At 40.9% G+C, this 24,925-nt stretch overlaps 3 protein-coding genes across 5 annotated transcripts; 1 reads left to right on the top strand and 2 right to left on the bottom strand.

Annotated features, from left to right (window-relative positions):
- Positions 1–1,332: 1,332 nt before the first annotated feature.
- On the top strand, positions 1,333–5,448 carry LOC115175852 (protein JTB). 2 transcript variants are annotated; one of them, XM_029735411.1, is made up of 6 exons: positions 1,333–1,467; positions 2,461–2,648; positions 2,737–2,777; positions 3,099–3,184; positions 3,724–3,803; positions 4,125–5,448. In XM_029735411.1, exons 2-6 carry the CDS (start codon positions 2,551–2,553, stop codon positions 4,279–4,281), a joined length of 462 nt encoding a protein of 153 aa, XP_029591271.1. In that variant the 5' UTR covers positions 1,333–1,467; positions 2,461–2,550; the 3' UTR covers positions 4,282–5,448. The 2 variants fall into 2 exon arrangements, with proteins under 2 accessions (XP_029591271.1, XP_029591272.1); XM_029735412.1 differs by having other exon boundaries at positions 3,727–3,803.
- A 1,391-nt stretch (positions 5,449–6,839) lies between these two features.
- Positions 6,840–8,087, bottom strand: LOC115176222 (cocaine- and amphetamine-regulated transcript protein). Its single transcript, XM_029736086.1, has 3 exons — positions 7,725–8,087; positions 7,414–7,539; positions 6,840–7,064 (listed from the first exon to the last, which is right to left on the bottom strand). The coding sequence occupies exons 1-3, from the start codon at positions 7,854–7,856 to the stop codon at positions 6,951–6,953; spliced, it is 372 nt and encodes a 123-aa protein (XP_029591946.1). The 5' UTR covers positions 7,857–8,087; the 3' UTR covers positions 6,840–6,950.
- Positions 8,088–13,209: 5,122 nt separating this feature from the next.
- LOC115176223 (cocaine- and amphetamine-regulated transcript protein-like) lies at positions 13,210–14,510 on the bottom strand. 2 transcript variants are annotated; one of them, XM_029736089.1, is made up of 3 exons: positions 14,235–14,510; positions 13,757–13,846; positions 13,210–13,503 (listed from the first exon to the last, which is right to left on the bottom strand). In XM_029736089.1, exons 1-3 carry the CDS (start codon positions 14,358–14,360, stop codon positions 13,396–13,398), a joined length of 324 nt encoding a protein of 107 aa, XP_029591949.1. In that variant the 5' UTR covers positions 14,361–14,510; the 3' UTR covers positions 13,210–13,395. The 2 variants fall into 2 exon arrangements, with proteins under 2 accessions (XP_029591949.1, XP_029591948.1); XM_029736088.1 differs by having other exon boundaries at positions 14,214–14,510.
- Positions 14,511–24,925: the final 10,415 nt, after the last annotated feature.

Consider the following 24,925-nt stretch of genomic DNA (forward strand, 5'->3'; position numbering starts at 1 on the left):
TGGGTGATGCAACAGGACAACGACCCAAAACACAGAAGTAAATCAACAACAGAATGGCTTCAACAAAAGAAAATATGCCTTCTGGAGTGGCCCAGTCAGAGTCCTGACCTCAACCCGATTGAGATGCTGTGGCATGACCTCAAGAGAGCAGTTCACACCAGACATCTCAAGAATATTGCTGAACTGAAACAGTTTTGTAAGGAGGAATGGTCCAAAATTCCTCCTGACTGTTGTGCAGGTCTGATCCACAACTACAGAAAACATTTGGTTGGGGTTATTGCTGCCAAAGGAGGGTCAACCAGTTATTAAATCCAAGGGTTCACATAATTTTTCCACCCTGCACTGTGAATGTTTACACGGTGTGTTCAATAAAGACATGAACATGTATAATTGTTTGTGTGTTATTAGTTTAAGCAGACTGTGTTTGTCTGTTGTTGTGACCTAGATGTAGATCTAGGGAAACATACTTTTTCTTGCCACTGTAGGTGTTCCTTTTGTCCAGTTGGGAAAGGGTAGTGTGGAGTGCGATTGAGATTGCGTCATCTTTGGATCTGTTGGGGCGGTATGCGAATTGGAGTGGGTCTAGTGTTGCCGGGATGATGGTGCTAATCATAATATATGATAGAAGTGTGTATCTACCATTGTTTATGAATAGACACAGCCATGGTCTACCAGTATCTATACTGTAATAACAGTATTGGGGACACAATACCCTCCTGTACCCACCTAAATATCAGGTATTGGGGACATGCATTGGCTACAGTCAACTGGAAATTAAGTAGGCATAGATTTGATCTGACATGAACAAATATCAGGTTAGATACTATAGAACCATATTATACATAAGCCCAAAATATACTTTTGAACAAAAGTGAAATAAAGTAGTAGGTCAACATATGAGACAAAAAATATGGCAATTGGGAGGACCTGGGACCAGTGAGCTACGATTTTGTTGAATTATAAGGATTTTCATTGGAGGAGGTGGAGTGCTGCAGTGTTATCTGTATATTGTGAGCAGTTCAATGCACTATTCTCAGAGCCAGGTAGAATATAAACAAAATAGGGCATGGTGGACCTGGGTGGACCGGCCCCTGGTCATTTCAGTAATCCAGACTCAGAGCAACATCATTTTGCATTTAAATTGGTTTCCAGTTCTTTCACTATCAGCAGACCTAGACACACGGCATTTTTCCTGAACAGATAGGTTTAACACATAGGATTGTTTCCAAGTCACAAGTGTGCCAGAGTTTGCGTTCTAAGACAAGCGCTAGAGGAAGCTGTCGCTAATGACACCGGTGCAACCAGTATGCAACGCATTTGATGACGTACCGTTACGTATTCATTAGCGTTTCCAACATGACTCAAAATGGCTGTGCACTTCTCCACTTCTTCTTTAACTAAACGTCTATTCAGGGACTGAACGAAAACAACAAAATCACACTAAGTCTTTGTGGGACATCTGTTAAGGTTTGCTTTTCAACGAATAATATCTAACATTACATTTGTATGGTCAATTCTTTCAGCATGCTAATCAGAATGGATTCTGGCGACTAAGTTATGCTACTAACGTTAGCCATCTTCTCGCTATGTTAACGTTAGCTAGTAAACCTTAACCCCCTCTAGGCTAACGAGACTAGCGGCTCTACTGGGAACAAAATAGCCGGTTGTTAATCATGTTGCTTTGTATGTCATGTAGCTAACTTGCTTGTTAGTTAGTGCCTAAACCAAGCTATGATAGTGCTACTTTACTTGCTATAGTAGCTATTATCAATGATTAGTGGCACGATATCAAACTAACCTATTACTTAAGATACCTTTAACTAGCTAACAGTTAACGTTAGCTAGTTAAGTTCCATAACTTTGATTTAGAACTGTTGCTAGCTAGTTAGCAACTACACTCCCTAAAAGCGACCCGCATTGTCTGCTTTGTTAATATGTTTAGACAGCAATGACCTAATATTACTAATGGAAAGATGAGATAAAGGTTGAAGTCCAGTTGACTGGTGGAAGGTTTGCTGCATTGTCTCATTCACTGATGAGTGAACAGAGAGAAATGGCCGGATAAGTGTGTTCATCATGAAGTCAGTTACAGATATTTCGCTAGTTAGCGTAATGCCTTGTTCAGCAGACCCTGCCCACATAGGTAGGTGTCCACAGTCAACCTACGGCGTATCTGTTGGGGGGAGTAGTTTAAATGACTGGAAGACCGCGTATGAGGTCCAGCTCTAGGCTAGGGAGGAAAACACAGTTGAACTTGAACCATCATGCTTCAATTGGACATGTAACGTTAATGCGATTAACAGTGGCATCTAGATAAGCTTCTTTGACCTCTGCTTAACAGTGTCTTAGTGGTTGCTAATTTTACATCGGCTAAATGGATGTTTTGTTGTTGAACATGGGCATTCCCCGTTGCCCAATGTTTCAGTCTCTTATTATGGTAGTGGTTTGATTGTGTAACAGGTTTAAGCCATTTTGGACCATAGAGAGTAATTCCACGATGACAAGCTTCAGGCCTTGGTTGTAATTGTGGCGCACACCACACGCACCTGCATGGGGAGGATGGAGAGCGATTGCAGAATCCCCATGTCGTGCTTGAGGCCCAGAATCCTGGCCTTGCATGCACTCTTCTGGATTTTGGTGTCTCTCAGGTGAGTGTACTGGTGTCATCCTTCTTGCTGATAATGCTTTATGCTCGGCGTTGCTTCAGACCTTAACCCTCATTACTGTCTCTTTCAGAGTGTTTGGTGCAGCTCTGCTGAGTGAGGAGAAGACCACAGGTGCTATACTTTGCTATACTTTTTATCAGTATTTGATAAGAATGAGTTGGAGAACTTGAGTACAGGATTGATGTGGTGCTGCAAACACATGCCAGTGACTGCTCATACATCATTTGTTTGTATAGCAAGTTAGCAACACATTTCACAGAGAAGCACAGGTTTGTGTGTGGGGCTGATAGAAGCTCCAGTTTACTTCACTCGTGTCAGGGGTATAAACAAAAGTGTGTCACTGGTCATGTCATTCAGCATAATTTCTGTCAAAACTATTCCCAGTCCTTTTCAGATACTGATTCAAGGCATTGTGTTTCTCCTGTGTTTTAGTGGCCAGGCCGGTAACCACCCCCTGTTGGCAGATGGAGGAGTTTGTGGTTGCAGTGGAATGCTCCCGGTGCAACACTTTCCAGTCGGTGAGATCTCTCTCTTTGTCCATCTCCCTCCCCACACTTCTCTTTACATTTCCTTTCTTCCGCCAATAGTTCTCTGGTTAATAGACAGCTTATTATTGGGAGATGTGAATATCTCTCCTTTAAAGATGAATGCAGTATATTCAATGTATGCTATTAAGGTAGTCGTGTTTTATGCTACCCCACAGTCCAAGTGGTTGCTTATGGCAGTGGACTTCAAGCTGCAACAAGCCCTTTTAACTGTAAGCTATAGAGAATAGAGATATTCTTATCTGATTTTAAAGTAGGCAGGTTTAAGCTAGCCCAGTGAAAGAGAAAAACACAGTCTGGTATTGCAACCTGGTTTAGGACACTTCCAAGCTAAACACAAACCCTCTCTCCAACTTTTCTGTTGGGCTTGTATATCCAGTGTAAACCCACTGAATTCCCTTGCACCTTCCACCAACACATTACTGTCATGAAAACATTGTTTTCTGTGTCTGATACATCATTTTCGACAGTTTGTAGACTAGGCGCCCTTAACCATCCTGTCCTTCCCCTAGAAGTCGTGGGCAGCATGTATTCAGACGGGATACGTGGAGAGGATCAACTGTACCAAGTCTAATAAAGACGAGTACAAGAGGTGAGTCCCCACACCTATAGCTTCTATTGACATTTCGTTGTGATCTTGTGATGCCGAGCTGTCTCTTGATTTCACAGGTTGGACCCACATCTCGTGTGAATTGGATGTCATTAACCAGACTAAATAGATAACTGATCTTAAGAAAACACTATGAAGCGCTTTTTCCTAACAGATTACAGGAGACAAACTCAAATGTTAGACTACTGCACAGACTGATTTTTAAGGTTGAATAAAGATTTTTGTAATTTGTTTTTACACATGATAAAAACGATTCTGCCAAGCTTTCCATAATGCATACGCTTGTTTCCCTTCTGCTCGTAGCTGCCGCTCTACCCTGATGGAGGAACACCTTTTCTGGAAGTTTGAAGGAGCCATGTTGGGCCTCACCATACTGTTTGCACTCATAGTGGTCGCTAGGCAACGTTCGCTGGACCGGCTTGCCTCCGAGAAAGTCCGCAGGCAGATCGAGTCCATCTAGCACAGTACACCGGAGTGAAGAGACTAGTAGAACTCACCATGGTGGCTCATCTCAACATTTCAAACTGTTAAGAATTACCACAGCCGCTTCATTTCAACAGCATGGGGGTCTGGAGAACGTCATGTCCAATGGGCCAGACTGACTGGAAAACGGTTTAACTTTTTTTGGGGGGGGGGGTTGTTGAAGAAATTAGGCCTGACAGTAACAAGCTTATAAAATCAAGATTGACAGTGAAACTCCAGCCCTAATTTTAACCCGCCAAAGCACAAATGAACAGTGTCTGGCGTTTTGTCAATGGAATGAATATCCCTAAAGGGAATGGCTCTTCTGAGCCGGCAACTTGCAGTAGTTTGATCTAGACAAAGTGATGAACGGGAACTGTCTGCATTCTAAGTAGCAGACAACTGATGGATTAGTTCAAGCCACATACATTTCTTTGCCATTTTTTGGGGGGGGTTTAAAAAGTGGGGTTTAAAAAGTGGATTGAAACCTGTGTTGAATATACAGAATTGTCTGACAAATGCCAGAGAAGTTTCTGGCAAATGCTTCTGTTCTCTGAGAGAACCAATAATGTAATCTAGTGTCAAATGTCCTGTCTGACTTGGAAACATGGCCTAATAACTAGGTCTGTGACTCAAGTGGATCTAGAATCTGTCTTATAGGGGGAGGAGTGTTGCAGTGTTACTGTGTACTGTTGTATGAGTTTCATGCTGCAGTGCTGTTTTCACCTCCGTGGGATTCATATTTCCAAGGTTCAGTATTGGTGTTCTGCCAAAAGTCTATAATCACTAGGTTGTGAAAGGTGAAATCTTGTGTGTTTGGAGATTCCAGGCATGGTTCTGAATGTAAACACTGACATTTGACTACTTTTTGATAGGGTATAGCGTTATCCAATACACACAAACGACACACTGCACATATTTTTTTCTGTTTTCATTCATTTAAAAACTTAGTTGCATTTCCGCTGATGGAGACTCACTTTTTTTCGACTCCCCTAGTAGGCTCCTAGTAACATTGGTCTCTGAACTTAGTGATTGTCAGTATTTTCATGGTTTTACATTTCAACTGTAAATAATGTATTTTTAGGAATTATGTGACGTGTTTTCCAGCCTCAGCAGCTCTGAGTTGAATTGTGCAAGAATAAATGAAAAATTGGAAAACACTTAATCTGGGTATTTGTTGTAATTAAATAGGGTAACACTTGACACCCAGTGATGTAACACGTTATGACACGGTTATATGGTAATAACACATTTACACCTGTTGTGACATATTGCATGGCTAGTTATGACACAAGTGTCAACCCACATTTATTCAAATATTTGTTTTTTTCCCGCCAAGAATGTATTTCGTTTGAAAGTTTAAGTCCTTTGTTTTTATTGTAATGAATTCTTTAGTCATGTTTTTTTTCTTGTTTGAAATAACTTGCAGATAATACACTTTATGACACTGTCATGAAGCGTTATGACCATCCTGTGTGACTTTACTTGGACTAAGAAAATACTTTAAAAGTATAAAGTAAATGCTATACATCCGTTTCCTCAAATTAAGCTAATGGCACAATTTTTTTTCCCTCCTTTTTTTCCCTTTACGGACAGACGGGCACATTCCAACACTCAGACCATTTACGAATGTAGTATTTGTGTTTCGTGAGTCCGCCAGATCGGAGGCTGTAGGAATGGCAATGTGTTATATTGATAGGTGTGTGAATTGGACCATAATTCTCTCCTGCCTGAGCATTCAAAATGTAATGACTACTTTTTGGTGTCAGGTAAAAAGTACCGTAATTTCCGGACTATAAACCGCAACTTTTTTCCCACGCTTTGAACATCGCGGCTTAAACAATGACGCGGCTAATATATGGATTTTTCCCGCTTTCAATTTTTTTTCTCCAAAAAAACACATTCTGTGATGTGCTCAGTTTTTTGGCGGAATGAAGCATTTATTTAGACCAATGAAATTGCCGTACGGGTTAAGTTCTTAACACTACTGTAAGCCAGATGGGCCTCTCATGTACATGCCCTTATGTAAAAAAAAAAGTGTCTTGTCCTGCTCCTGAAGTCTGCTCCTGCATTCATCCCAGTCATCAGCAACAGAGCATTGGGGTAGGTGCATGTCTGACATCAATGTGTGTGCAATTACAATGATAATTTAATTTGGTACATTTCAGAAAATGTTATAACATACTGTTGACAAGTAGACTATGGTGTAATGGTGGGTTTTGAAACTTATGTAGGTGTCATAACCAGCCATAAAGTAACTACCGTGGTAGTTTTTTTTTTGTGGGATTTGACACATATGTTGGTGTCATAACCAGTCATAAAGTAATGCAATATATGTCACAACAGGACTAAATGTGTCATGACAGTGTTACGACCCTATTATGACAGGCTGTCAGCTGTTGTGACATGGTTATGACGTGCAATAATGTGTTATCTTAAATAGACAAACTTTTCAGGGATGTAAGATACAAGTTGATCATAAAATATGAAAAAGAAGATTCCCAGAGTCAACTTGGACTACTGTATTCATATCAAAAGACACAATTTGTGACGTACTGGGAAAGTGTTCATTATATTTTTCTCTTGAAAATGTGCATTTATTTCGTAGTCAAAACAGTTTGACGGGAGACAAACAGCACAACAGACAAAGGCAATCTAGATTGAGCTCTACAGACTCCTCAGAAAGAAGTATTTACACTTTGATGCTCTTGGACAGCGGCAAATGTGGCCATGTTGAGCTCCTTCTCTGACCGAACAGTACTTGCCCACGTTGGAATTGCACTGAAAGAAAAGTACATGACAAAATTGATTCCATTGTTGATTTGTGTGTGCTAGATTGCACCGATGCCAAACAAGGGCACTGTGAAGTTGGTGGGGGTTTCCAATGAACCACTAGATGTCGCACTGGTACCACAATCAAACTGAAGGCTAACTAGAGTAACTTGGGGCCCTACTCAATCAAAGCTAAATGGGTTTTGATTAGGCCCATGGTTTATAAAATACTAAAATTAGGAAAAGGGCCAACTACTAAAAATATATTGTCCAACTGCATTTTTGACAAATCAGCTCAACAGAAAAGCAGCTCTAGGAAGCATAAAAAAATGGTGGTTAGTTACAGCCAATAATGTACCAGAATTGTTATTCTCCTTCTGCGTAGACGTTGACATACTCCAGGAAGGCGGTTGAACTTGTTCCTCAAAACTGAGGAAGATATTTCCCTCTGAAGCTGCCCCCTATCATGGACAGGGACACCCAACTAGAATAGAAAAGTGAAAATGACTTGGCTATATTGGGGCCGAGGCCAAAGCCCTAATCATCATAGTCCATAGTAACATTAAACAATTATGTTCATTAGACTGAATTGATTCATATAATAAAGTTAGCCTTATATTAAATTACTATGCTGTTTAAATCATAGCCAGGATATCTAACCAAACTCACCTGTTTATGCTTGCGTGAGTCTCGTGTTTCCAACGACGGAACGTCTGGTAATCTTGCCTCTACTCCGACAGACAGAAAGTGCACACATAGAACGCAACACATCAGCAGAAACAGCACCGTGACATTCGTCATAGCGCTGCTGATCTGTACGCGCCACGCGGCCGAGTGATTCACTACGCGCAAGAGCTCTCCAAGGTGCTGTGCGCATTTCAGGTCAACTAATGGGTCGTTTGACTCCGATGTCCACAAACAATAGTTTGTCTCGACGTCAATAGCAGACGCTATAGCCGAGCCTCTTTAACAAGCACACTGCCCAGTGTGCGCAAACACTCTAATACATGCACGGTAATCTTTCCTTTTCTAAACGGGTTTAATGATCACATGACTTCCGTTGCAAATTACACTTTGACAGGTTGACACAAGCTGTAGGCCTTGGCGTTTAGCTCAAAATAACCAACCACGGTGTAGACTATATCCACAAGACAGAGCAAACATTGCCTATTAGCCTATCACACAATTTCCTTTAGTTAATCTACAGCGCCTTCATGTACATGTCTGATAATTGTCTTAAAGGTCCAATGCAGCCGTTTTTATCTCAATACCAAATTATTTCTGGGTAACAACCGTATTAGCCAGGTTTCCCTCCAATTGGCTACCGATTCAATATTCTTGCGAATGTTTAAAACATCTGCATGAAACAATATGTGCATTTTCCCACCGCATGTGTTTCTATCAAATTGACTTGTTGCAGATAAAAGCGTTATGACATAGTGTACATGAAAATAAATGTTGCAGTTAAATTCCCATTGCATTGTCAACTCTACTGATGGTTTCGGCACCAAAAAATGTGGCATTATATAGTGAATGTGCCCACTCTGGTCTTGGCACGTGCGATCTAGCCAACAGCTTGCAGATACAATGCGGGTATAACCTATTACATAATGAGATTAAATATCGAGGGTCTTATAATTTGTCAAATGGCAGCCAAGCATCGATCATTATGTCACCAGAAGAAGACCCTCGATATTTATTGGAAAGGAGCATCAAGCTCATCACCATGCACTTTCATCAAACTGTGAAGTTCATTATCATTTATTTAATTTGTAGCCTAAAAAACTGCATGCTTTTCCGAGTCATAGTGGGAGGGACCACACACCATATCATCAAGAGACTCCTCTAAGTTTACTTCCATATTTACAGTTAGATGGCGCTGACAGAGATGGTCGCCTCACTTCGACTTGTTATTTCTAACATTGTTACCCCAGGAAATCTTAAGTCTTATTATATACAGTCAGGAAGAACTATTGGATATAAGAACAATGTCAATTTACCAACATTACGACCAGGAATACGACTTTCCTGAAGCGGCTCCTCTGTTTGGACCACCACCCAGGACAATGGATCGAATTCCAGTAGTCGACCCAAAACAACGACGCTGCAGAAGGGACAGACGGAGCGGTCTTCTGGACAGGCTCCGTAGACGTGCACATCGCCCACCGCTCCGAGTATACTACTAGCCAATGTCCAGTCTCTTGAGAACAAGGTAGACGAAATTCGAGCAAGGATTGCCTTCCAGAGAGACATTAAAGATTTTAACATTCTCTGTTTCACGGAAACATGGCTCTCGGGATATGTTGTCGGAATCGGTCCAGCCACCAGGCTTCTCCATGCATCGCGCCAACATAGATAAGCATCTCTCTGGGAAGAGGAAGGGCGGGGGTGTATGCTTTAAGATTAACGACTCATTGTGTAATCATAACAACATACAGGAACTCAAATCCTTCTGCTCACCCGATCTAGAATTCCTTACAATCAAATGTCGGCCATTCTACCTACCAAGAGAATTCTCGTCAGTTATAGTCACAGCTGTGTACATTCCCCCTCAAGCAGACACCAAGACGGCCATCAAAGAAATTCACTGGACTATATGCAAACTGGAAACCATACATTCTGAGGCTGCATTTATTGTAACTGGAGATTTTAACAAAGCAAATTTGAGAACAAGGCTACGTAAATTTGAGCAGCATATTGATTGCACTATGCGCATGCGCAATACCCTCGACCACTGCTACTCTAACTTCCCTGATGCATGCAAGGCCCTCCCCCGCCCTCCCTTCTGCAAATCTGACCACGATGCCATCTTGCTCCTTCCATCTTATAGGCAGAAACTCAAACAGGATGTACCAGTGACGAGAACCATTCAACTCTGGTCCGACCAATCGGAAGCCACGCCTCAAGATTGTTTTGATCACACGGACTGGAATATGTTCCGGTCAGCCTCTGAGAACAACATCGACCAATGTGCTGACTCGGTGAGTGCGTTTATAAAGAATTTAATTGGAGATGTTGTATCCACTGTGACTATTAAAACCTACCCTAACCAGAAACCGTGGATGGATGGCGGCATTTGCTCAAAACTGAAAGCTCGATCCACCGCATTTAACCATGGAAAGAGGTCTGGGAATATGTCTGAATATTAACAGTGTAGTTATTCCCTCCGCAAGGCAATCAAACAAGCGAAATACCAGTACAGGGACAAGGTGGAGTTGCAATTCAACGGCTCAGACACGAGACGTATTTGGCAGGGTCTACAGGAAATCACAGACTACAAAAATAAATCCAGCCACGTAAAGGACACCGACATCACGCTTCCAGACAAACTAAACACCTTCTTTGCCCGCTTTGGCCATGCACGCCTCCAACTCATTCATCAAGTTTGCAGATGACACAACAGTAGTGGGCTTGATTACCAACAACGACGAGACAGCCAACAGGGAGGAGGTGAGGGCACTCGGAGTGTGGTGTCAGGAAAATAACCTCTCACTCAACGTCAACAAAACAAAGGAGATGGTCATGGACTTCAGAAAACAGCAGAGGGAGCAGCCCCCTATCCACATCGACGGGACAGTAGCGGAGAAGGTGGAAAGTTAAGTTCCTCGGCGTACACATCACAGAGAAACTGAAATGGTCCACCCACACAGACAGCGTGGTGAAGAAGGTGCAACAGCGCCTCTTCAACATCAGGAGGCTGAAGAAATTTGGCTTGTCACCAAAAACCCTGACAGGCTTTTACAGATGCACAATCGAGAGCATACTGACGGGCTGTATCACAGCCTGGTACGGCAACTGCACCGCCCTCAATCTTAAGGCTCTCCAATGGGTGGTGCGGTCTGCACAACACATCACCGGGGGCAAACTACCTGCCCCCCATGACACCTACAACACCCGATGTCACAGGAAGGTCAAAAAGATCAAGGACATCAACCACCCGAGCCGCTGCCTATTCACACCACTACCATCCAGAAGGCGAGGTCAGTACAGGTGCATCAAAGCTGGGACCGAGAGACTGAAAAACAGCTTCTATCTCAAGGTCATCAGACTGCTAAACAGCAATCACTAACTCAGAGAGGCTGCTGCCTAAATGGAGACCCAATCACTGGCCACTTTAATAAATTGATCACTAGTCACTTTATACAATGACACTCGAAATAATGCCACTTTAATAAAGTTTACATGTCTTACATTACTCATATCACATGTACAGTATATACTGTATTTTATACCACCTATTGCCTATGCCACTCGGCCATTGCTCATCCATATACTTACATGTACATATTCAGGAAGGACTCAATTTGGTCGGACAGCCAGCTCTAGGCAGATTCTGGGTAGTTCCATATTTTTTTTACATTTCCCAATGATGTAGACCACTGTGCTCTTGGAAACATTAAACACTTTTATACCCTTCCCCAGATATACAGTATGTCTCATCACAACTCTATCTCAGAGCTCTATGGACAGTTCCTTGGACTTATTGGTATAGTTTCTGCTCTGACATGCACTGTCAACTGTGGGACCTTATATAGACCAGTGTGTTTCTTTCTAAATCATGCCCAAACAATTGAATTGGCCACAGGAGAACTCTAATAAAGTTGTAGTGACATCTCAAGGATGATCAAAGGAAATTGGATGCACCTGAACTCCAATTTGGAGTGTCATAGCAAAGGGCTGTCATCAAGACAAAGGGTGGCTACTTTGAAGAATCTCAAATATAAAATATAGTTTGTGTTGTTTAACACTTTTTTGGTTACTACGTGATTCCATATGTGTTATTTCATAGTTTTGATGTCTTCACTATTATTCTACAATGTAGAAAATAGTAAAAATAAAGAAAACCCCTTGAATGAGTAGGCGTGTGCAAACTTTTTACTGGCACTTCATGTAAATTAGATGTTTCTGTATTTCATTTTCAATACATTTGCAAAAATGTCTAAAAACATGTTTTCATTTTGTCATTATGGGGTATTGTGTGTAGATGGTTGAGGAAATAAATCAATTTTGAAAGCTGTAAAACAACAAAATGTTGAATAAGTCAAAGGATATGAATACTTTCTGAAGGCACAGTACTTTACTCGCATAAAAAGGATGGATGGAAACCTGGTTTCTGTAATTGTTTTCAATTAAAATGGTCAAAAAGAAACAAAAATAGCTTAGCAAAGAGCAAGAATTTTGCTAGCACTGTGTGGAAGTGGTCTGAGCGGGGAGGGGAAAACTAGCTGTCATTGGCAGAGAGGTTTAGGATTCTGTTTACATTTACATTACATTTAAGTCATTTAGCAGACGCTCTTATCCAGAGTTTCTTATTGATCTGTCCCCTAATTTACCACCAGCTCTTAGACTAAAAGGACATTATCACAATCTTAAAAATGTCACAGTATTATTCCAACATAGTGTGGAAATATATATAAAATACAGGTCAAGCACGCTTTTGACTGCCCTGGTCCTTTAATATCTGAAATCTGTATTTTAAAAAAAAGCCTTCTCATCTTCATATCGCACGCATTATTCGTATGATCTCAGCGAAAAGGTCAGACAGTGTGATCTAAGATGTGATAGAAAAGTGCATCATAGATTTTGTGTTATGTACACCCGCCTCCTTAACCATTTACGGAGTCAGGCTCCAAATCCGTCTGGTATTAAAGATCACCACTTGTCCATCCAGGTCAACTCAAATCTTGAGAGCTTGATTCATATTTGGTTGGAAAGTCTTAATGATGGCAGCACAATTAGTCATATGCATAGTCATTATGGAGCGAAGACATCTGCAGCAAGACAGCAGTAACTGGATCACTCGGCAAGATTAAGGCCTATTGCATTAATAATGTAAAATTACCTCAACGTGAAGTTTATCACCTTGGTCTTTTATCAATGAACTAAAATGTGAGAAAAATTCGGACAACGTGTTTTAATGAAAACGTCATTTTAGATAGCATTTCTGATGTGTGCAACTTCATCAAATTTTTCGACTTTCAATGTCATTATAAGCAACACATTTGGAGTATAACCTAAATAAACTGATTGAATGGCAGCTGTAGGGCTACAAATGCAATAGGAAAATAAGAAGTGAACTTTTGATTTAATGACACATCAGAAAGGGCTTGTCTACAATGCAAGAGGATGCATGGAGCTTTATGAAGGTGTTTTATTAAACGAAAATAAATACATTTGTTTATACTTCCAGAAGACAAAGGAATTCAAGACAGTCATACATGCAGACTGACATTTACATTGGTAACGGAATAGGTGCATGGGCGCATCACAAGCCTGGGTCTCGGAAATGTTGTGCGCCTGAGGCGATAGGTCTGTGACCGGGGATAGGTCTGTGACGGGGTCAGTAACAACGCAGGAAGAAAGTGTTGCATGCGGTGCCTCGCAGACAGTCACAAAGCCTTCCGATGCGCGGCCCGTGCTTCATGGCGCACCGCTCTCCAACATCACACTGTAAATATGAGAGGAGAGAGAGTGTAGCAAAATTCGTTAGGTCCTACTTGCACATTTCTGTTCCCAAATAAAAGCACCTTCAATGTAACAGACAACTTCCGACAGCACCGTAGGCTCTGCTGGCTCTCCAAATATATGGCTCTCGTACAACCTTTTGCTCTCATTCGGTTTTGCGTTAGGTGCGTTTTGGAACTGAGATATGTAAGGTAGATGTAAAATAACTTAGGTTATTCTTGACTTAATTGACTTACCCGTGGAATGAGACTTGCTTTCTTCTCCACTGATAGACCTATCATGTTGTCTTGCTGCCCGCCTTCCAGAAGCCCCTCGAGCGCATCAGCCTGAAAAAAGTCGCCAATAAAGATTATTAGAACCATCTTCACTATCAACCCAAATAAATATTGCATGGCATCTATTTTTCGCCATTAGCTTGAAGGCGGAACGATATAATCGGCTACTTGACATTGGGCAAGAATGTGCGCAAATGTCTACTGTACATAATAGATATCTTACATAGCTAATTTGAATACATGAGGTAAACGTTGACTATCCTCCATCTCCATCACAGAATAGTTACACATCAGTTGATGGTACAACATAAATAAATACTTGAACAAGTTCTGGATCGGTTTGAGTCGAAACAAACAGTTTTATCCTAAAATCCTCAAAAAGGACAGAACAATAAGTAAATGAGTAAATTTGACACACCAAATTTCTGGTGACATATACCAGTGGAAATTGTTCCTCTTGTGAAGAGAGTCTGTTATCGGGTGACATCTGCTTCTGGCAATCAACACTGAAGACAGACAGACAGACGCCCAGGTAGAAGACTGCGCGGATCCTGATGCTGTCCATGGTGCTGAAAATCTTCCGCTTGAACTGAGAGGATGCGAAACAAGTCGTACTTCAGCAAAGTTCTCTTGGCAACTATCCGTGACTTTGGTATTATTCTCTCCCTCTCTATTTTGCAGTTCAGGTCCTCACTCTTCTGTTCATGGGTGGGTGCTGCACTTGCTTCTGTTGTTGCTTGGAAACTTTCTCTCTTTATATAGAACCAGCCCGGTGCTGCTCCCATTTCGCTCGAACGTCATCACCTTGGTCTCCTCAGACCGTGTTTTGCACGGATTGGGTGAGATGGGTTTCTCGGTCAATGATATTAAACATTCCCACCACTCCAAGGAATTCAACCACTAGGGTGAAACTTTAGGAGCCGATCCATAGTCGTGGGTAGAAGTTTGGGGGTGCTGCGATTTTTCAGGGTGGGGGGAGGGATGCAGGTAAGAACAGAAGGCACAGTGGATTACTTTTTATGATTTGTTTTAACTTAATGTATTTGAGTGTTTACCAGCATTTGTAACTTAAGTCTGATAATTATATGTACAAAACACTTAATCTGATAATATTAAGGAATATAAAAATACTTGATATACAGTACCAGTCAAAAGTTTGGACACACCTACTCAATCAAGGGTTTTTCTTTATTTTTACTATTTTCTACATTGTAGAAAAATAGTGAAGACATTACAACTATGAAAAAAAACATATGGAATCTTGTAGTAACCAAAAAAGTGTTAAACAAATTAAAATATATTTTCGATTTTAGATTCTTCAAAGTAGCCAACCTTTACCTTGATGACAGCTTTGCACACTCTTGGCATTCTCTCAACCAGCTTCATGAGGTAGTCACCTTGAATGCATTTCAATTAACAGGTGTGCCTTGTTAAAAGTTCATTTGTAGAATTTCTTTCCTTCTTAAGCCAATCAGTTGTGTTGTGACAAGTTCAGGGTGGTATACAGAAGATAGCCTTATTTGGTAAAAGACCAAGTCCATATTATGGCAAGAACAGCTCAAATAAGCAAAGAAAAACGACAGTCCATCATTAATTTAAAACATGAAGGTCAATCAATCCAGAAGATTTCAATAACTTTGAAAGTTTCTTCAAGTGCAGTCGCAAAAACCATCAAGTGCTATGATGAAACTGGCTCTCATGAGGTCTGCCACAGGAAAGAAAGTGTTACGTCTGCTGCAGAGGATAAGTTAATTAGAGTTACCAGCTTCAGAAATTGCAGCCCAAATAAATGCTTCACAGAGTTCAAGTAACAGACACATCTCAACATCTACTGTTCAGAGGAGACTGTGTGAATCCTGCCTTCATGGTCAAATTGCTGTGAAGAAACCAATACTGAAGGACACCAATAATACAAAGAGACTTGCTTGGGTCAAGAAACACGAGCAATGGACATTAGACTGGTGGAAATCTGTCCTTTGGTCTGGTGTCCAAATTTGATCTCTGCATGTGTTGTTCCCACCGTGAAGCATGGAGGAGGAGGTGTGATGGTGTGGGGGTGCTTTGCTGGTGACACTGTTGGTGATTTATTTAGAATTCAAGGCACACTTAACCATGATGGCTATCATAAGCATTCTGCAGCGATACACCATCCCATCTGGTTTGCACTTAGTGCCACTATCATTTGTTTTTCAACAGGACAATGACCCAACACCTTCAGGCTGTGTAAGGGCTATTTGACCAAGAAGGAGAGTGATGGAGTGATACATCAGATGACCTGGCCTCCACAAATCACCCAACCTCAACCCAATTGAGATGGTTTGGGATGAGTTGGACTGCAGAGTGAAGGAAGAGCAGCCAACAAGTGCTCAACATATTTGGGAACTCCTTCAAGACGGTTGGAAAAGCATTCCAGGTGAAGCTGGTTGAGAGAATGCCAAGAGTGTGCAAAGCTGTCATCAAGGCAAAGGGTGGCTACTTTGTAGAATCTAAAATATAACATATATATTTTGATATGTTTAACACTGTTTTAGTTACTACATGATTCCATATGTGTTATTTCTTAGTTTTGATGTCTTCACTATTATTCTACAATGTAGAAAATAGTGAAAAATAAAGAAAAACCCTTGAATGAGTAGGTGTGCAAACTTTTGACTGGTACTGTATATTTTCCAGTGTTTTAAAATACTTTGCAAATGCAACTTATTTGTATGTGAAAACTAAAATGGTCTATTAATTTATTTTCCATTTTAGTAGACGGTCTTATCCAGACGCGGTAGCTTCATTAAATAGTACCCGCAAAACACCAGTCTCAACGTCAACAGTGAAGAAGCGACTCTGGGATGTTGGCCTTCTAGGCAGAGTTGCAAAGAAAAAGCCATATCTCAGACTGGCCAACAAAAAGAAAAGATTAAGATGGGCAAAAGAACACAGACACTGGACAGAGGAACTCTGCCTAGAATGCCAGCTTTAGAAGGCCAGCATAGAGGCCAGCATAGAGTCTTCACTTTTGATGTTGAGACTAGTGTTTTGCTGGTACTATTTAATGAAGCTACCAGTTGAGGACTTGTGAAGCGTCTGTTTCTCAAACTAGACACTCTAATGTACTTGTACTCTTGCTCAGTTGCCTCCCACTCCTCTTTCTATTCTGGTTAGAACCAAATTGCGCTGTTCTGTGAAGGGAGTAGTACACAGCGTTGTACGAGATCTTCAGTTTCTTGGCAATTTCTCGCATGGAATAGCCTTCATTTCTCAGAACAAGAATAGACTGACGAGTTTCAGAAGAAAGTTCTTTGTTTCTGGCCATTTTGAGCCTGTAATCGAACCCACAAATGCTGATGCTCCAGATACTCAACTAGTCTAAAGAAGGACAGTTTTATTCCTTCTTTAATCAGAACAACAGCTTTCAGCTGTGCTAACATAATTGCAAAAGGGTTTTCTAAAGATCATTTAGCCTTTTAAAATGATAAACTTGAAATAGCTAACACAAGGTGCCATTGGAACACAGGAGTGATGGTTGCTGATAATGGGCCTCTTCGCCTATGTTGATATTCGATTAAAAAAATCAGGCATTTCCAGCTACAATAGTTATTTACAACATTAACAATGTGTACACTGTATTTCTGATCAATTTTATGTTATTTTAATGCACAAAAAATATGCTTTACATTAAAAAACAAGGACATTTCTAAGTGACCCCAAACTTTTGAACGGTAGTGTATATTTTATTTTTTCCCCCCAATTTTTCAGGTCGTGCTGCAGCACCCCTACTATGACCACCAGGTTTATATCGTGCCTCCAAAATTGCAGCCTGGCCTCAAAGACTAGATGTAACATAGTACATGTAAATCTCTGCCACTCAAATGAGTATATGTTGCTTTGTTATGGTTACATAAGACAGAAGGCTATTTTAGCTAAAAACAAAAAGAGGGAGGTTTGTCTGGAAAGATGGACGGGCATATAACACGAACGTCTAGTAACCCAAAGGTTGCGTGTTCGAATCACATCACAGACAATTTTAGCTCATTAGCAGCTTTGCAACTACTTACTACTTTTTAGCTATTTAGCATGTTAGCTAGCCCTTCCCCTAACCCCTAACCTTAACAGTAACCTTAACCCCTAACCTTAACCTATAAATCCTAACGCCTAGCCTAGCTAACGCTAGCCACCTAGCTAACTCTAGCCACAACAAATTGGAATTTGTAATAGATTATATGTATTGCAAATTCATAAAATATTATATGAATCGCAATTTGTAAACATACTGTATTATAATAATTGTAATTTGTAACATATCATACCAAATGGATGATGTACATCCACAAATTAATTCATACCATACAAAACTTAACATAATACTAAATGGAGGGAGACCAATTTACAGTTACTATGTTACGTTTACCTCTGAGTCCAGGTTGAAAGTTGTCATATTACCATATTGCTATGGTGCTACATCAGATAAGAGAAGTCAACATTCTGAATAATGCTTTATGATTTATGGCGTTCTCATTTCTTCAATAGGCAACAGCCCGAATGAAGGAAACTCCAATATGCCTAGTATAAACGCATATCAATTTGCAACAGGTTAGATGAATTATGTTAATTAACTTGTGCACACTTGGAAATAAATTGCCTTCTTATACCATCACAAATAGGACGAGATTGTGTAATATAGATAATATAGATAATAATCTCATTGTCAGTAAAAAGTGTCCTACACCTGTGACCAATAGCAATCTTTACAATAGGCTTAACTGACATGATTCAATTAAATGCCATATTATTCTTCAATATATAGGCCTAAATGCACATGAGGAGTTTATGGATGTTTCTCAATGTTGTGTGACTGACTCTGCCTACAGTGTCTAAAGCACAAAAGCAAGTGACACTCTCCCATATGTAACTTGCTGGGATACTTCATGCATGGCTCCCTTGCTAGATGATGACATCACTCTAGGCATTAAGGCTTGAATTATTGCCTTTCTGTGGAATTCTCTCTCTTTCTTTAATGTTATTCTAGTGTGATTGAATCCAATAATTATCTGCTAGTGTTTATGGGCAATCAAGGGTACGGTTAGAGAATAGGTCCAGCATAAATGTCAAATTACTCAATTTATGGTGTCCAACAGATATATCCTAGGCCTAGACAATATCTGAACAATTTCTGGTCGGTAAACAACATGCCTAAAATCAATAAAAAAATGTTTATAAAAAAACGTTTCTTCAAAGCAAATCTCGAAGGAAGAGCGCCGGTGTCAGGTGCACAGCTTGTTTCAGAGAATGAGGGCAAATTGTGCGTTTCTCAGATTTAGTAAGGCGCGTTGGGATTAGACCCCCGAGGAGCGTTAAATGGGACCATGCATGCACTGGCCTCTCTTCGCGTAATGGCTTCGATGAGTTAGAATGCAGCTTGCGCTTTGTTGAACTCAAAGTACAAGGAGGCTTCAGGCTTCTACCGCGCGCATCACGTGGGTCCATCTTATATTAGACCTATAAATTGTAAACACATCTACAGAGTTGTCCTCACTGTTCGCCTCCGGGTCTGTATCAAAAGTAGCATATTATCCCTTCTTGGTTCATGAGGATTGCACAACAGGTGCAAACGTTATATGGTCCCACTGATTGCTAGAGAACGTAACTGAAGCATCACACAAGCACAAGCTTTCTGGAAGATTGTGCTAAGTATGAAACAGTTGGAAAAAGTATTTCTGTGTCATGTTGAACTTAGTCAAATACAGAATCTAACGTTTTAAGAACATCACAGTTGATAGATACATGTTAGACAGCTGTCATCACTGTCGTCTCATTATAATCCACTGCAGAAGGTCTAGCTCAAGGATCCCTCTCCATTATCAGGGAGTAATTAAGTTCATACTTTCCTGACACTCCCCAGCCACAGATGTGTGAAGGTGGAAACTGGACTGCAGTGTTGAGCCATGATGGACGTCCATTGGGAAAGTGGCTACAGGTGATATGCAATTATCAAAGAAAGGCATACGCTATTGTGCAAGTGACGTGGACTTTCACATTTGGCCACCTTAAGGTTGCTGCTATCCATTGTTGACTAATTGATAGGTCAAGTAAAGGTGTAAGTAATGAAACGATTCAGGAATTCCAGAGTGAACCGATTGGCCTCATCACAGTGGTTCTTGGATTGATGTGGTAATTCGGGGTTAAATTGGGAATTTGGATGTGGGGGAGCCCTACGAGAGGTTAGGGTAAGGGTTGAGCCAGGGTTCATCAAAAGGGTTAGGGTTATGCCAAGATTAGGGTTAGGCTTGAGGCAGGGTGTGGACCAAGGTTCCAGGGTTCCGGTCTAGAAGCATGGTTTCGACTGCTCCTAAGGTTTTGCTTCTGTACTGCAGTTTAACTGATGCCCGGCCCATAGATGGCCACAAAACACCCATTTAATTATTCAAATTATTGTAGCTGAGGCTTATAGCATGACTTTGAAACAATGACGTTGATTCAAACAAACCATTTTATTAAAAACATTGATGTAAGGTCAAATAACACATGTATAATCAAATCTAAAATTCAACATAATTTCAACAACCCAATTGATATTTAATTTTTGTATGTTTCTATGTGGAATTATCTATGCAATTTCTACGTATGTCACGCTCGTCGTAAAGATGGGACCAAGGCGCAGCGGGAATGTGAATACTCATCTTCTTTTATTACAGAAGAAAACCAAAACAAACACTTAAACGAAAACAACGACAAAAAACAGTCCTGTGAGACACACAGCTACACATGGAACAACTACCCACAAAAACCCATGAAAAAACACCCCTACTAAATAGGACCTTCAATTAGAGGCAACGAGAAACAGCTGCCTCCAATTGAAGGTCAAACCAATAAACTAAGCATAGAAATAGATAAACTAGACACAGACATAGAAATAGACTAACAGAGAACATAGCCCAACAAACCCCGAAACACATTAAACAAACACCTCCTGCCACGTCCTGACCAAACTACAATAACAAATAACCTCTTTACTGGTCAGGACGTGACAACGTATACGTAGCTCTGATGATTATGTGGAAATTAGATTGACATAACAACCTGTTAGTCAGACTAAGCCAATTCATTTAAGTTTAAGTTTTACCCTAATTTCAATGTTTACAACGCAGGTTGAAATGAGATAAAAACAGAACTGTCTTTTCCACGTTGATGTCTTTTCCACGTTGATTCCACGTCACAATACGTTGACAAATTACGTTGAAACAATGTTGATTCAACCAGTGTGTTCCCAGTCTCTGACGTAGAGATCTAATGCTGTGGTTTGTACACGTGAACTGATCACAACCCAGCCAGGCTAGGCCCCATCCCCAATTTATCGCTTTCATTTCAGCGGACAAGTGGTGTGGAAGTGGGTGGTGATAGTGTTAATGAGCCATCAATGCAAAGAAAGCAATTAAATCCCTTCTTTTCATCCATTCTCCATGATGGACAACTGCTGTTCTGATTTACAATGGCAATGATGTTGCATGGAATGATTACCTGTGTGTTTGGTTGGGATACAGACAACTCTCTCTGTCACTAGGATTAGTTTCTCACTGCGGAAGAATTCAGGGCATCAGTAATACAGAACTGAGGTAAGAAAATGTTCCTTGACATGTCATTTCCACCTTTGCGATTATGGAGGAGACAGAGAATGTGAGTTCATCCTGACCTCACTCGATCACAAATCCTCTCTCCATCTCTCCCTCCCTTGAATATGGAATGCACAGGGCCTTGCTGGCCAGTTCAGACCAGTTTCTAATACTTCACATCTGATTCCCAGGTAAATGATTTGTCCATTCTTACTAGCGCCATAGGAATGGACAGTTGGTCTTTACCCTGCAGGGCCTCCTCTCAAACGGAATAGAGAAGGATCACTCCTCCACCCTTTTCTTGATTATTGTATGGCTAGTAATTGTCAATGAGCCAACACACCTAGATGACTCACTCTCTCTCTTTATTGGAGTGACCAAAAACGGTTAAGTGTCCGTGTTACAAATGAACTACTCAATTTCAGTGTTGCAGTCCTGTCAAAATGCGATACTGGAAAAAACATACCACAAAGCAATTGACTGAAGTATTTGGAAGATATTAGCTAAATGTTTTGCATGCGAAGATCACTGAGAGAACAATTTACGCAAAGAGCAGACACTAGATTGTACACCGAGGCCATAATATAAATTCAAACTTGACAACATATATTGGTCGGTTTTGATTGTTTACATGTCTGTGTGTGCAGTTGTGAGTGGGAGCCTTTGATAGACAGCCCTGCATTATTCAGAGGTGTGGGGTCTGCCATGTCCCCGTCAACAAGATGTTAGGTCATTTTTCAACCCTGCGCCTGATTATCCCAATAACCTTGTGAAACACACTCCCAGGGGAATAAACACTCTGAAATATGTATAAGTAGTGCGTCACCGGCATCGTGCGAGGCCTCCCCAAGGACCTCTCACGTAGTGGCACTCTAGAGCGGGCTTTATGAAGGACTCACTGACTCAACAGGTCTGCAATAGTCCACCAAGGACTTGTAATGAGATTTACTACACATCACTTCTGAATTACCCTAGCCAGTTAGTCTGCACATCACCACACTTTCACGTGTAGCCGGTGGGGATTCAAGTTGAAATATTCCCAAGCTGCTGAAAGCTGGCACAATCATGTCTCAATATATGTGTCCTTAATTCAGACCTCCATGCATACAGTACTCCAATCTAACAGTAGCTAATGAAATGTGTATCAAGTGGTATTTGTTATCAAAGAAAATGTGTGATTTCAAAGGAGAGCTGTTTGATCTGACAAGCCACATCTACAGTGCCTTGCAAAAGTATTCATCCCCCTTGGCGTTTTTCCTTTTTTGTTGCATTACAACCTTTAATTTTAATAGATTTTTATTTGGATTTCATGTAATGGACATACACAAAATAGTCCAAATTGGTGAGATGAAAAGAAAAAAAAGAACTTGTTTAAAAAAAGAAAAAAAAAATATGGAAAAGTGGTGCGTGTATATGTATTCACCCCTTTGCTATGAAGCCCCTAAATAAGATCTGGTGAAACCAATTACCTTCGGAAGTCACATAATTAGTTAAATAAAGTCCACCTGTGTGCAATCTAAGAGTCACATGATCTCAGTATATATACACTTGTTCTGAAAGGCCCCAGAGTCTGCAACACCACTAAGCATGGGGCACGACCAAACAAGCGGCACCTTGAAGACCAAGGAGATGTCCAAACAGGTCAGGGACAAAGTTGTGGAGAAGAAAAGACAGGGTTGGGTTCTAAAAAAATATCAGAAACTTTGAACATCCCACAGAGCACCATTAAAGCCGTTATTAAAAAATGGAAAGAATATGGCACCACAACAAATCTGCCAAGAGAGGGCCGCCCACCAAAATTCACAGACCAGGCAAGGAGGGCATTAACCAGAGAGGCAACAAAGAGACCATAGATAACCCTGAAGGAGCTGCAAAGCTCCACAGCGGAGATTGGAGTATCTGTCCATAGGACCACTTTAAGCCGTACACTCCACAGAGCTGGGCTTTACAGAAGAGTGGCCTTGCTTAAAGAAAAAAATAAGCAAACACGTTTGGTGTTCACCAAAAGGCACATGGGAGACTCCCCAAACATATGGAAGAAGGTACTCTGGTCAGATGAGACTAAAATTGAGCTTTTTGGCCATCAAGGAAAATGCTATTTCTGGTGCAAATCCAACACCTCTCATCACCCCGAGAATACCATCCCCCACAGTGAAGAATGGTGGTGGCAGCATCATGCTGTGGGGATGTTTTTCATCGGCAGGGACTGGGAAACTGGTCAGAATTGAAGGAATGATGGATGGCGCTAAATAAAGGGAAATTCTTGAGGGAAACCTGTTTCAGTCTTTCAGAGATTTGAGACTGGGATGGAGGTTCACCTTCCAGCAGGACAATGACCCTAAGCATAGTGCTAAAGCAACACTCGAGTGGTTTAAGGGGAAACATTTAAATGTCTTGGAATGGCTCAGTCAAAGCCCAGACCTCAATCCAATTGAGAATCTGTGGTATGACTTAAAGATTGCTGTACACCAGTGGAACCCATCCAACTTGAAGGAGCTGGAGCAGGTTTACATTGAAGAATGGGCAAAAATCCCAGTGGCTAGATGTGCCAAGTTTATAGAGACATACCCCAAGAGACTTGCAGCTGTAATTGCTGCAAAAGGTGGCTCTACAAAGTTTTGATTTTGGGAGGGTGAATAGTTATGCATGCTCAAGTTTTTCAGTTTTTTTGTCTTATTTCTTGTGTGTTTCACAATAAAAAATATTTTGCATCTTTATACTGGTAGGCATGTTGTGTAAATCAAATGATACAAACCCCCCAAAAATCTATTTTAATTCCAGGTTGTAAGGCAACAAAATAAGAAAAATTCCAAGGGGGGTGAATACTTTTCCAAGACACTGTACATGTCCATTTGCTGCGTGGAATTCAAGGGCATGTGATGGTATCACTCCTCTCAATCTTATGATGGTCTGACAATAGTCAAATCAAATCAAATTGTATTGGTCACATACACGTGTTTAGCAGATGTTATTGCGGGTGTCGCGAAATGCTTGTGCTTCTAGCTCCGACAGTGCAGTAATATCTAACAAGTAATATCTAACAGTTTCACAACATATACCCAAAATACACGTAAATCTAAGTAAGGAATGGATTAAGAATATACACATATATGTCAGAGTGGCATTGGACTAAGATACAGTGGCATAGTATAGAGTACAGTATATACATATGAGATGGGTGATGCAATATTTGCAAACAATTAAAGTGACTAAGATACCGAAGAATAGTAGAGAGTGCAGTTTATACATATGAGATGATACGGAACATTATTAAAGTGGCTAGTGATCCATTTCTAAAAGTGGCCAGTGATTCCTAATCTATGTATATAGGCAGCTGCCTCTGATGTGCTAATGATGGCTGTTAAGCAGTCTGATGACCTTGAGATAGAAGCTGTTTTCAGTCTCTCGGTCTCAGCTTTGATGCACCTGTACTGACCTCCCCTTCTGGATGATAGCGGGGTGAACAAGCAGTGGCTCGGGTGATTAATGTCCTTGATTATCTTTTTGGCCTTCCTGTGGCATCGGGTGCTGT

The sequence above is a fragment of the Salmo trutta genome, chromosome 36 (assembly GCF_901001165.1).
Source record: "Salmo trutta chromosome 36, fSalTru1.1, whole genome shotgun sequence".
NCBI lineage: Eukaryota > Metazoa > Chordata > Actinopteri > Salmoniformes > Salmonidae > Salmo > Salmo trutta.

Coding starts and splice junctions, on each gene's coding strand:
- LOC115175852 (XM_029735411.1), top strand. CDS start 2,551: ATGGGGAGGATGGAGAGCGATTGCAGAATCCCCATGTCGTGCTTGAGG. Junction 2,778..3,098: donor GAGTGAGGAGAAGACCACAG/GTGCTATACTTT, acceptor CCTGTGTTTTAG/TGGCCAGGCCGGTAACCACC. Junction 3,185..3,723: donor GGTGCAACACTTTCCAGTCG/GTGAGATCTCTC, acceptor TCCTTCCCCTAG/AAGTCGTGGGCAGCATGTAT.
- LOC115176222 (XM_029736086.1), bottom strand. CDS start 7,856: ATGACGAATGTCACGGTGCTGTTTCTGCTGATGTGTTGCGTTCTATGT. Junction 7,540..7,724: donor ACTCACGCAAGCATAAACAG/GTGAGTTTGGTT, acceptor TTTCTATTCTAG/TTGGGTGTCCCTGTCCATGA. Junction 7,065..7,413: donor GAAGGAGAATAACAATTCTG/GTACATTATTGG, acceptor CTTTTCTTTCAG/TGCAATTCCAACGTGGGCAA.
- LOC115176223 (XM_029736088.1), bottom strand. CDS start 14,360: ATGGACAGCATCAGGATCCGCGCAGTCTTCTACCTGGGCGTCTGTCTG. Junction 13,847..14,213: donor TATATGTCACCAGAAATTTG/GTGTGTCAAATT, acceptor GACTTTTTTCAG/GCTGATGCGCTCGAGGGGCT. Junction 13,504..13,756: donor AAGCAAGTCTCATTCCACGG/GTAAGTCAATTA, acceptor TCATATTTACAG/TGTGATGTTGGAGAGCGGTG.